We start from the raw sequence: 13,180 nt of genomic DNA, 5'->3' as shown, positions 1-13,180 counted from the left end.
TCTCCTGGAACTTGCTCAAACCCATGTCCATTGAGTCAGTGATACCATCCAACCATCTCTTCCTCTGTCGTCCCCTTCTCCTCCCACCTTCTCTCTTTCCCAACATGAGGGTCTTTTCCAATGAGTCAGTTCTTCACATCAGGTGGCCAAAGTTTGGCACTTCAGCTTCAGCTTCAGTCCTTCTAATGAATATTCAAGACCGATTTCCTTTAGGATTGACTGGTTTGATCTCCTTCCTGTCCAAGGGACTCTCAATCTCCTCCAACACCACAGTTCAAAAGCATCAATTTTTCGGTGCTCAGCCTTCTTTATGGCCCAACTCACATCTGTACGTGACTACTGGAAAAAACCATAGCTTTGACAAAAATACACACACACACACACATACACAAAACACAGACACACACACAACCCCCATCCCCAAGAATTAGAAATGAATTTAATATGGAGAATAGTTACGTTTTATATGTTGAGTTGAGATTGCCAGTGGACAATCTATGTCTCAATAGAAATTTATTGATACAAGAGAAGATCTCTTAATTGATCTGCATTTAAACAGTCTGACAGACTGAACTTCATTCTTCATTCTTACTGCAAAATATTTAGACTGATACTAATGGAATGCCATAATTTTCATATCTAGTAGGTTATGCTTTAGTAAGCCAGTACATCTGTGTTCTTATGGGTTGAGTTTTTGAGTTTATTTCTAGACTTGTTTATAAATAGTTATACTTATTAAATTGGTGATAATGTAATCATTATGTAAACTGATGAACTATAAATAGAAAAATGAGTTATCATAAAAACAAATTTGAATAATTTGGAAAGTTTATGTGAAGGCAAGTTTACTAAAAAATAGTTCTGTTGAATTTGGTGTGGATAGGTAACTGTAGAAAGACTGAAGAAAGAATTAAAATCTAGATGGACTCTAAGATTTCTGCTCAACTTAAAAAAAAATCACTTTGCTCCACTTAAGAGAAACTAAAAATGGGAGAGTAGATGATAAATGGGTATGTTTGTGCAAGAAAATCCCCCCAAAGCATAACTACATTAAATAAAAATGACATTGGCCCAATTTTTTTCAGTCAAATAAAAAATTTAAAGTAGGTAAATATCATTTTTATGATTCTTTATTTTAGCTGGATTTTTAGATTATCTGACCAGCCACTTGACCTTGTCATACTAGATAAAAAGATTTTCCTAGACTGAAATGCATAGAATAAGTACAGGTATAAGATTAACAGTTAACTGCCAACAAGGCATCCAATAATACTCAATAGGAAAATGACAGTCTCTTTATTAAACAGAGCTCAGAAAACTGGATAACCACATGCAAAATAATGAAACTGGACTACTTATTCTATACCACTCACAAAAAACAGGGTCAAAATGGATTATACAGTTAAATGCAACACCTGAACCTGTAAAACTCCTGAAAAAATACACAGGGAAAAATCTCTTTGATGCAAATCTTGGCAATGAGTTCTTGGATATGACAACAAAAGCACAAGCAACAACAACAAAAAATAAACCAGTGAGATGATATGAAACCAAAAGGCTTCTGCACAGCAAAAGAAACAATAAGCAAAATAAAAAGGCAAGCTATGGAATGGGAGAAAATATTTGCAAACCACATATCTAATAAGGAATTAATATGAAATATATAATATTCAAAATGTATACTCAATATAAAAATGATTCAATTAAAATGGGCAGAGGGACTGAACAATCATCTTTGTATGTCAGAGAAGGCATACAATGGCCATCATGTACATGAAAAGAAGTTCAATGTCACTAATTACCAGAGATATACAAAACCAAAATGAGCAATTTTGGTTGAGCTGGGATTGAGTTGGGATAGTTGAGTTAAGTTTGTTTGGACTGAGTCTTTATTTATGCTTCCTTCAGTAGATTTGCATTTGCCAGGTATTTACCAAGTACTTTACTGTACTAAGATTTGGCAGAAAACTTTCTTGGAAATAAAATTCATTTTAAAATACAAAGCAAAAGGTGAAGAATGAAGGCTGTCAGATTAAGATTTGGGTCTAAAGCAGAAACAATTTGAAATTATAGGTAACAAAAGTAATGATGAGCTAACACTTCACAACTGTAAGAATGACTATTATCATTCTAACAAAAGACAAGAGATAAATGCTGGGGAGGATGTGTAGAAGAGGGAATATTTGTTCACTGTAAACTGGTACAGCCACTGTGGAAAACAGCATGGAAGGTCCTCAAGAAATTAATAACAGATGTACCATATGATCCTTGGACTGCAAAGAGATCAAACCAGTCAATCCTAAAGGAACTCAGTCCTGAATATTGATTGGAAGGACTGATGCTGAAGCTGAAGCTCCAATACTTTGCTACCTGCGAAGAACTGACCCATTGGAAAAGACCCTGATGCTGGGAAAGACTGAAGGCAGAAGAAGGGGACAACAGAGGATGAGAGGATGAAATGAGTTGGTTGGCATCACCAACTCAATGGACATGAGTTTAAGCAGGCTCTTGGAGTTGGTGATGGACAGAGAGGCCTGACATGCTACAGTCCATGGGGTCACAAAGAGTTGGACATGACTGAGCAACTGAACTGACCATATGATCCAACAATTTCACTTGTGGGTATATATACAAAGCAAATGAAAACAGAATTTCAAAGAGACATATGTGCTTCCATGTTCATTACAGCATTATTCACAATAGTCAAGATATGAAAACAAACTAAGTATCTGTCAATGGATGAATAAAGAAGATGTGATGTATTATACACAATGAATAGTTATTCAGTCATGATAATGAATATCTTCCCATGTGTGATAACATGGATGGACTCTGAGTGCATTATGCTAACTGAAACAAATCAGACTGAGAGAGACTAATATATGATACCACCCACAAAAAATACATAGATGTATACATACATATAAAAGCAGAGCCCACAGAAACAGAGAATGAGAGTTACCAGGGTCTGGGGGGTTGGAGAAATGGGGAGACGTTGGTCAAAGGGTACAAGCTTCCAGTTATAAGGTGAACAAATTCTGAGTATCTAATGTATAGAATGCTACATTTTATATGATAAAAACTGTAGTTAATAATACTAATTGTATACTTGAAATCTGTTTGGAGACTAAATCTTAACTGTTAGAAAAGAATTATAATAATGTGATATGTTGGAGGTGTCAGCTAACACTATGGTGATAGTCATTTTGCAATATATGTCTATCAAATCAACAGACTGTGCACCTTAAACTTACACCATGTTACACGTCAATTGTATCTCAGTAAAGATGGACAGAAAAAAAAAGACTCAATAAGCCTGAAAAAGTATGAGTGATTACAATGCTCACCATCACATGGTAGTTTTTCTATCAAATCCATGAATTCTTCTTCTGTGATGTTGATTCCCATGCTTTCTAAAAAAGTGTCCAGCTTATTGACATCAATACTGCCTCCTAAATAATAGAGGATAGGAAAGAAATATAGTAAAAGTGAATGATTCTAAAATACATTCAGTCTATATTAACATTCATCTTTACTGAGCATGTATTTTATTACAATAAAAATACTTCATTCATTTCTTAGTATTATTGTTAACATTTTCAAGACAAACACAAAAATGTCAGTCTTGTTCAGCTAATACAATAAAAATTAGAATTAATTACCTCCAATTTTGTGTTGGGAATATTGAAAAGCTAGAGCTAGAGGTGACTGACATAATATTCTGCAAAATAGTCATTATTTTTGTTGCCTATACTTTCAAATTGTTTCTGCTTTAGACCTAAATCTTAATCTGACAGCCTTCGATTCTTCACCTTTTGTTTGTATTTTAAAATGAATTTTATTTCTCTGGGGCTGAGTTATGAAAATTTAGAAAGTTTCCTGCCAAATCTTAGTACAGAAAAGTACTTGGTAAATACCTGGCAAAATGCAGATCTACTGAAGGAAGCATAAAGACAGACTCAATTATGCAGGAAAGGAGGATTTATATTTTGCCAACAGAAATAAAGGTTTCAGATTAAGTCTTTTTAGCATGCTTCTTACTCACGTTTGAGAGATTTTATGCCCTTCATCAACCTTTTCTGATACACTTTTCCATCAGCTATAAAAAAACAAGATATTTTAGAAATGAATTTTAGAAAAGAATTTAGGAATCAAAAGGTAGTACAAATCTCTTAATTTCAGAAAGAAAGAATTTAGAAAATTTTGCCTGAAGAACATTTAAAATGCAAATAGATAACAGATATACCAAAATGTTCACTCACAGTGGTAAAGGATTACAAAGCTAATCATAATAAGGAGATGTTCTTTTTTTTTACTGTATTGACAATGCAAGGAAAATAATATTCTCAAATACTATTTGTGAGAGTTCAAATTACAATATTCTGGAAGGAAATGTGGTAAAACAAAATATTTTGCAACTCTATTTAAAGGAATACAATCTCACTAAATTTTAGGATGTTTGCCAAAATGTACCTACAAGGTTGCCAAAAATAAAAAGGATGCCTATTTATAGATGAAGAACTGGAAAAATAAACCTCAGATTTTTTACATTATTTACTGCTTTGAGGTAGGAAGAAAGATGGTTCTGTTTTTGCTTACCTGCATTATCAAGGTTTCTATGATGAAGACATATGAAATTGTGAAGAAATAAGCATTATAAATAAATTTATATACTCACAATATTATGTATGAATGTATGTATCTGGCTATCTATCTTAAAAACACCAGAAGGAAAGGTTTCAAAATATTAATAGTGGTTATCTTTGTGTTATGAAATTAAAAACATTTTTTATTTTCCTAAATTTTAAAATTTCATTTAACTAGATAGTTAAGAACTGCAGTTTTTTCTGAATGTACAAAATTATCCACTTATTGGTAAAATATACATTTTATGCTGCAGAAACACACATAGCTATTTTTGTTGTTGTTGTTTTTTATCTTCTCTTTACTCCTGTTTCTCTTGCTCCTTCTTTCTTCTTCTTTTTGGTGGTGGTGGTGTGTGTGTGCTCAGTCATATCTGACTACCACCAGGCTCCTCTGTCCATGGAATTTTCCATGGGTTGCCATTTCTTCCTCTGGGGGAATCTTCCTGACCCAGGGATCTAACCCACACTCGTGTCTTCTGCTTTAGCAGGTAGATTCTTTACCAACTGAGCCACCTGGGACATACCCTTCTTCTTTTTTAAAAAATAATCTGTTTTCAAATCCAGCTGATTAACAACCTGAGGGCTCAGGGATGAACTTTGTTTTTGATAGCAAAGGCAAAACTTATAATTTATAGCTGAAAAGGTTAGATTGATGATTTTTAAATACAAATCTAAGCAATGAACCTTTTCTTTATATTAGCATTAACTTTTTAACAGTTTTCAAGCATTTTCACTCTATTTTGGAATTTTTCAAATATTTCCACAAAATCAGACTTCTTTAAAAACCCAGAATAGCACCCACAAATCTTACCATTAACTGGCAGTGTCTCCAGCAAATTCAAGCGTTCATTAGATGTGAGCTTAATCCCCAAGTTTCCCAAAACATTTTCAAGTTTACTAGCATCAACTTTGTCTCCTTTGAAAGAAAAAAAGGATTAACAGATGGTAATTTTAGGACATCATAGTTATCTAAAAAATTTAAAAACTGGCTCATTTAATGTTATCCTCACTTCCATATTCTCACATATTTGAACAGTGTTTACAGATAGTGAATCAGAATTTATTCCGTTATACTTCATAAAGAGAGTAGTCTCTTAAGCCTAATGACAAGACATCATTGAAGAAAATTAGATTATGCAATAGGTCAGTAATTTAAAGAATCTAGTCTTTTTTATTTTTAATGCTGAAATCATGAGATTACTATGGCAATCCTATCAATTAAATTTTCTAAAAATATCCACCTTCCTATATTCTGTGGCTATCTAGATTTTGGCTATGTAAACTAATAGCTATTAACTCAAAAGCTTGCAGGAGCCTGGAGATAGAAAAAATGAGTGAAACTGGCTATAGTGAAGTGGACAGCACATGCCTTGTCCAAAAAAACATGCTAGCTATTGTGAAGGAATTCAGATCTTATAAAACTTGACTACAGATTGAATTAAACTCATGGATGTCTAATTTGTGACCACTGATCTAAACACTGGTTAAAACCAGCATAATATTGCTGGAAATAACAGAAAATATAATTCATTATTCAAACATCACCACTATTTTCATGGCTGAGTCCTAGATAATCTGAAGTCAAATAAGAAGAAAAGTTAAGGTATACATATTTCATAATAAATATGTAAAGTATCAACATTAATAAGTTTACCTTGTAGGTTACAGGTTTATTTTTCATTATTATTATTTTTTTTATTATTTTTTTTTAAATTTTTTTTTATTTTTTTATTTCTTTTATTTTTAGTTTTTTATTTTTTACATTTTAAAATCTTTAATTCTTACATGCATTCCCAAACATGAACCCCCCTCCCACCTCCCTCCCCATAACATCTTTCTGGGTCATCCCCATGCACCAGCCCCAAGCATGCTGCATCCTGCGTCAGACATAGACTGGCGATTCAATTCACATGATAGTATACATGTTAGAATGTCATTCTCCCAAATCATACCACCCTCTCCCTCTCCCTCTGAGTCCAAAAGTCCGTTATACACATCTGTGTCTCTTTCCCTGTCTTGCATACAGGGTCGTCATTGCCATCTTCCTAAATTCCATATATATGTGTTAGTATACTGTATTGGTGTTTTTCTTTCTGGCTTACTTCACTCTGTATAATCGGCTCCAGTTTCATCCATCTCATCAGAACTGATTCAAATGAATTCTTTTTAACCGCTGAGTAATACTCCATTGTGTATATGTACCACAGCTTTCTTATCCATTCATCTGCTGATGGACATCTAGGTTGTTTCCACGTCCTGGCTATTATAAACAGTGCTGCGATGAACATTGGGGTACATGTGTCTCTTTCAGTTCTGGTTTCCTCGGTGTGTATGCCCAGCAGTGGGATTGCTGGGTCATAAGGTAGTTCTATTTGCAATTTTTTAAGGAATCTCCACACTGTTCTCCAAAGTGGCTGTACTAGTTTGCATTCCCACCAACAGTGTAGGAGGGTTCCCTTTTCTCCACACCCTCTCCAGCATTTATTGCTTGCAGATTTTTGGATCGCAGCCATTCTGACTGGTGTGAAGTGGTACCTCATTGTGGTTTTGATTTGCATTTCTCTAATAATGAGTGATGTTGAGCATCTTTTCATGTGTTTGTTAGCCATCCGCATGTCTTCTTTGGAGAAATGTCTATTTAGTTCTTTGGCCCATTTTTTGATAGGGTCGTTTATTTTTCTGGAGTTGAGCTGCAGAAGTTGCTTGTATATTTTTGAGATTAGTTGTTTGTCAGTTGCTTCATTTGCTATTATTTTCTCCCATTCAGAAGGCTGTCTTTTCACCTTGCTTATAGTTTCCTTTGTTGTGCAGAAGCTTTTAATTTTAATTAGATCCCATTTGTTTATTTTTGCTTTTATTTCCAGTATTCTGGGAGGTGGATCATAGAGGATCCTGCTGTGATTTATGTCTGCGAGTGTTTTGCCTATGTTCTCCTCTAGGAGTTTTATAGTTTCTGATCTTACATTTAGATCTTTAATCCATTTTGAGTTTATTTTTGTGTGCGGTGTTAGAAAGTGATCAATTTATTTAATTGGTGGCTAATTACTTTACAATATTGTAATATTGAGAAAACACTATGCAAAATATAATACAGGGTATGAATTCAATTTAATATGTTTTACTAATGTCTTACTCACCTGAAAAAGGTTTCACTTCATTCATCACCTTTTCCAGATCAACTTTACCATTAACTGTAAGAAAAGGAATAAATTAGATAGAAATACAACAAGGAATGTAAGAAAACAATGTTGTATACAGCAGATGAATTTAGCAGCATTTATTTGTTGTAGAGGGCTTCCCAGGTGGCACTAATGGTAATGAATCTGCCTGCAATGCAGGAGACTTAAGAGGCTTGGGTTCAATCCCTGAGTTAGGAAGATCCCCTGGAGGAGGGCATGGTAACCCACTCCAGTATTCTTGCCTGGAGAATCCCATGGACAGAGGAGTCTGGCAGGTTACAGTCCATAGGGCTGCATAGAGTTGGACACAACTGAAGTGACTTAGCATGCATGCATGCATTTGCTGCAGAAAAGCTAGCTTTTTGAAAGTACACATTTCTTTGTTGTTTTTCAGATGCTGAGTTATGTCTGACTCTCTGTGACTCCATAGACTGCAGCATGCTGGACTTCCCTGTCCTACTCTATCTCCTGGAGTGAATTTCTAGTGACAAATAAATATAAAATTCTAATTATAAAATCAATAAGCTATGATGAAGTGATGTACAGTATGGTTATTACAGTTAGTAATACAGTATTACATATTTGAAAGTTCCTAAGAGAATAGATCTTAAAGATCTCATCAAAGAAAAACATTTTGTAACTAGCCATGATGATGGCTGCCATTGGAGAACAGGTCTACTCTAGCTGAACTAAAATAGATAAAACAAAAGCTAGCCATACTGATATTAAGTACCTTTTCAATAAATACTGGTGCCAAGCATTAACAAATGTGGCTAAAGAGGTGGACTGTGAAACCTATCCATTCAGGAAAGGATGAGTAAAAAGAGCAGAGAGAGATACCTTGAAATCTTTCTCTAATTTGCACATGACACTAGCAAGAGTCAGCATGCGTCCTTTCTTTCAATCTGAATTTTTCTTCTAAGCTTTTAATAATACTTCTTGATGTCAAACAAGCATTTTAAATGACTATTAGATAGACATATGACTATTTTTTATGTAGGGTTCAATGATATCTAAAATGCTCACCATCAACTGGCAGATTTTGTGTTAGATCTTTGAGTTCCTTTTCAGTGAGGTTCATGCCCATGTTTTCCAAAACACTGTACACTTTACTAGAATCAATCTTCCCTCCTTATAAAAAGAGATATATAAGAAAAAGTTAATGTCTCTAAACTGTAAATTTTGAGCAATGAACAATTCCTGAGGTAATATTATGATTATCATTTTCATCCAAAAGACCAAAGCCTAATGAGATGTTTACAAGAGTACAAAGAATCAATAATGGAGTTAGGATTAGAGCTCATTATTTTCATCTTAATCTTCATGAGAAGCATATCCAGCATAAATATTTAAAGGTGATTGAATAACTTCTCAGAAAATTTTAGCAAGGTGACAATAATTCCAATATTACTAATGTTGTCTTGTTTTCATTGTGTTTAAGAGTCAACTTCTAGTTATGTTAAGGGATGCTGACCTTCCATTACAATTAAAATTTTTTAAAAAACAGGTTAAAAAGTAAATCATTTAAATAAAAAAATATTAATAGTAGTAGGAATGTTGTATGGATTTGACAGATATCATGAAGGAGGTATGTAATGATGGAAGAGTGGGAATCTTGCTTAGATCTGATCTCCATCCTGGACTGCTTCCTGTCCATCTCTTTCAGTTTATTGGTACCTTCACTTCCTCAGAGACTTTCTAGGTTTTTGTTGATTTTTTGTTTTGTCTGAATGTCAGATTACTAGTCTCTGCTGCTGATTTAACTGAGGATGTCCTAATTTTCCCTTTACTTTTGTCAACTTGGGCTCTGATAATTTCTTCCTATGTCAAAATTTGGATAGCATGGAAATTCTTTCCAGGTTACACCATAAGAAATGATCTCCTAAAGAACAGGTTGATCTATAAAATAAATAATACAAGTGTTGAGTGGCAGGGTTACCGTTTAATCACAAAGAAACAATGTAAATGCCAAACATGATGATCTCAGATTGATGTGCATTTTATTAGGTTTCTCACTCACCTTTAAGAAACTTTATACCATTCAGCAACCTTTTTTGATAGACCTTTCCCTCTGTAAGAGAAAGCACTATTCAGATCACAGAAGAGCAATGTGGAGTTTCCTAGACAGTATGAAACCAGTAATTCAGTAAGACATATTTTGTGAATTGACTTAGACATTTTCTGATTACTGACATGTAATGAAATTACATAAAGTGAGGATATTGTTAATCTACTATAGTGAAACACATCTTTTCCTTTTCTTTTGTGACATTTTCATTTTCCCCTATTAGATCATTCCCTTCTTTTTCTTATTCGTTCTCACTTAAATTTTGGATCTGTTGGTAGAATCAAAAATAATAAAAAATATAATTTAACCTTGATAATAGGAGTCATGATGCAATTGTTGATTCTCAAACTAAAACTTAATGGCACAGATAATATTTTAAGATATAATAGCACCATTTAAGAATACATTTGAATCAGTTCTAATGAGGTGAATGAAACTGGAGCCAATTATACAGAGTGAAGGAAGCCAGAAAGAAAAACACCAATACAGTATACTAACGCATATATATGGAATTTAGAAAGATGGTAACGATAACCCTGTGTGCGAGACAGCAAAAGAGACACAGATGTATAGAACAGTCTTTTGGACTCTGTGGGAGAGGGAGAGGGTGGCATGATTTGGGAGAATGGCATTGAAACATGTATATTATCATATGTGAAACGAATCACCAGTCCAGGTTCGATGCATGATACTGGATGCTTGGGGCTGGTGCACTGGGATGACCCAGAGGGATGGTATGGGGAGGGAAGTGGGAGGGGGTTCAGGATGGGGAACACATGTACACCTGTGGTGGATTCATGTTGATGTACGGCAAAACCAATACAATATTGTTAAAAAAACAAAGTAATTAGCCTCCAATTAAAATAAATAAATTTATATTAAAAATTATGTAAAACAGATTCAAACATTATTTTTGATAGGCAATGAGGTAGAGGTAATTTCAGAAATTTTCACAATTTAACAATAATATTCCCTAGATGACTACAGTTTATTAGAAATACTCACTATCAACTGGCAGATTATTCACCAGTTCTGATAGTTCTTTATCTGTGAGCTCTATTCCCATATTTCCTAGAACTGTTTCCATGTCATTGACATCAACTTCCTCCCCTTCAAACAAAAATAACAAATAGAAATGGTAACATGTGAGTTTTTAAAGAACTATTTAATTATTCTATATAATAATGAAATCTATTATTGTTTAACTATTAGCCCTAACTAATCAATGACTTTATTAAGTTGAGTGAGTCCTGTTTGGCTACAGTTATGGCAGAAAATTGAAGTGTTTATTTCTTTAACTTTATTAATAGTAGACACAAAAGAACACAGTACATGGAAATGGATTTTCATAATTTTCTATTTGGGGGACTACCAGCAAAGTAATGAAACTATTTTTATTCCTTTAACATGTATTTTTAGTAAATATTTTAGATTAATTTGGAAAAAATTAGATCATAGGATCTAACAAAATGTGGCACTATGTTTTGTTGTTAAAACATTGATAGGATAGGTGTTAGCACACCCGTGGTGGATTCATGTTGATATATGGCAAAACCAATACAGTATTGTAAAGTAAAATAAAGTAAAATAAAAAAAAAATAATGAGAGAAAAATGTAATAAAATATTTGAATCACTGCAAAAAAATTGGTAAGCCAGTCTAAGAAATCAAATCACAATCATTTTACTAGAAAATAGCATACTTTAAAAAGAAATAGAAAGTACCAGGAAAAAATACAAAATTGTATAAAGAATTAGAATCATATGTATTTGGTAAGTTCTTCCTCACCTGTAACATCTTCTATTCTATCCATCACATTTTTCAGATCAACCTTCTTATAGGCTGTAAAACACAGTTTAATTAGGGGAAAACAAGAATAAAGACTCAGGAAAAAATCCATAGAATAGGAGGTGTTTTTATCTAAGAGTTATTATTACTATAAGATGACCAAGGAAAATATATACACTTAAAATGAAGATTTAACAGTAAACAATGAATAAATAACCTACAAAAGGTGCTACTGAAAAATAAAAATTCAAATTATGAATATAAGTTTATTTTACCTAATATTCAAGAAAATTCAGGTTATAGATAGTCCATAGAATCAATGCTGACTTTTATTTATGTATTTATTTATTTGGTTGGGTTAAACTTTTTTTTCTTTTTTTTTAAAATTTTTTAAATTTTAAAATCTTTAATTCTTACATGCATTCCCAAACATGACCCCCCCTCCCACCTCCCTCCCCACACCATCTCTCTGGGTCATCCCCATGCACCAGCCCCAAGCATGCTGCACCCTACGTCAGACATGGACTGGCGATTCAATTCTTACATGATAGTATACATGTTAGAATTCCCATTCTCCCAAATCATCCCACCCTCTCCCTCTCCCTCCGTGTCCAAAAGTCCGTTATACACATCTGTGTCTTTTTTCCTGTCTTGCATACAGGGTCGTCATTGCCATCTTCCTAAATTCCATATATATGTGTTAGTATACTGTATTGGTGTTTTTCTTTCTGGCTTACTTCACTCTGTATAATTGGCTCCAGTTTCATCCATCTCATCAGAACTGATTCAAATGAATTCTTTTTAACGGCTGAGTAATACTCCATTGTGTATATGTACCACAGCTTTCTTATCCATTCATCTGCTGATGGACATCTAGGTTGTTTCCATGTCCTGGCTATTATAAACAGTGCTGCGATGAACACTGGGGTACATATGTCTCTTTCAATTCTGGTTTCCTCAGTGTGTATGCCCAGCAGTGGGATTGCTGGGTCATAAGGTAGTTCTATTTGCAATTTTTTAAGGAATCTCCACACTGTTCTCCATAGTGGCTGTACTAGTTTGCATTCCCACCAACAGTGTAGGAGGGTTCCCTTTTCTGCACACCCTCTCCAGCATTTATTGCTTGCAGATTTTTGGATCGCACAATGCTGACTTTTAAAAATGTGTTGGGATGTGATTTTCTGAGAAAATGAAATTATTGCACACTATGGCTTCCTTCATTTTCTTGGGCTCCAAAATCACTGCAGATGGTGACTGAAGCCATGAAATCAAGACACTTGCTCCTTGGAAGAAAAGCTATGACAAACCTAGACAGTGTATTAAAAAGCAGAGACATCATTTTGCCGACAAAGTCCACATACTTAGAGCTATGGTTTTTCCAGTAGTCATGTACAGGTGTGAGAGTTGGACCATAAAAGAAGGCTGTTCATCTTTCTAAATTCCATATATATGCGTTAGTATACTCTATTGGTGTTTTTCTTTCTGGCTCCCGTTTCATCC

At 34.0% G+C, this 13,180-nt stretch overlaps 1 protein-coding gene across 1 annotated transcript in view; it reads right to left on the bottom strand.

The window, feature by feature from the left end:
- Positions 1 to 13,180, bottom strand: part of EFCAB3 (EF-hand calcium binding domain 3) — a 493,997-nt gene that overhangs the window by 195,116 nt on the left and 285,701 nt on the right. Inside the window, exons 59-66 of the mRNA XM_069541641.1 lie at positions 11,681 to 11,734; positions 10,899 to 11,003; positions 9,846 to 9,896; positions 8,852 to 8,956; positions 7,784 to 7,837; positions 5,458 to 5,562; positions 4,046 to 4,099; positions 3,348 to 3,452 (exon numbers count right to left, since the gene is read on the bottom strand). Coding sequence (XP_069397742.1) covers positions 3,348 to 3,452; positions 4,046 to 4,099; positions 5,458 to 5,562; positions 7,784 to 7,837; positions 8,852 to 8,956; positions 9,846 to 9,896; positions 10,899 to 11,003; positions 11,681 to 11,734 — 633 coding nt within the window. The remainder of the gene's footprint in view (positions 1 to 3,347; positions 3,453 to 4,045; positions 4,100 to 5,457; positions 5,563 to 7,783; positions 7,838 to 8,851; positions 8,957 to 9,845; positions 9,897 to 10,898; positions 11,004 to 11,680; positions 11,735 to 13,180) is intronic.

Source organism: Ovis canadensis, chromosome 11, assembly GCF_042477335.2.
Source record: "Ovis canadensis isolate MfBH-ARS-UI-01 breed Bighorn chromosome 11, ARS-UI_OviCan_v2, whole genome shotgun sequence".
NCBI classification, from domain to species: Eukaryota; Metazoa; Chordata; class Mammalia; order Artiodactyla; family Bovidae; genus Ovis; species Ovis canadensis.
This window is presented reverse-complemented; position numbering and strand designations above follow the sequence as displayed.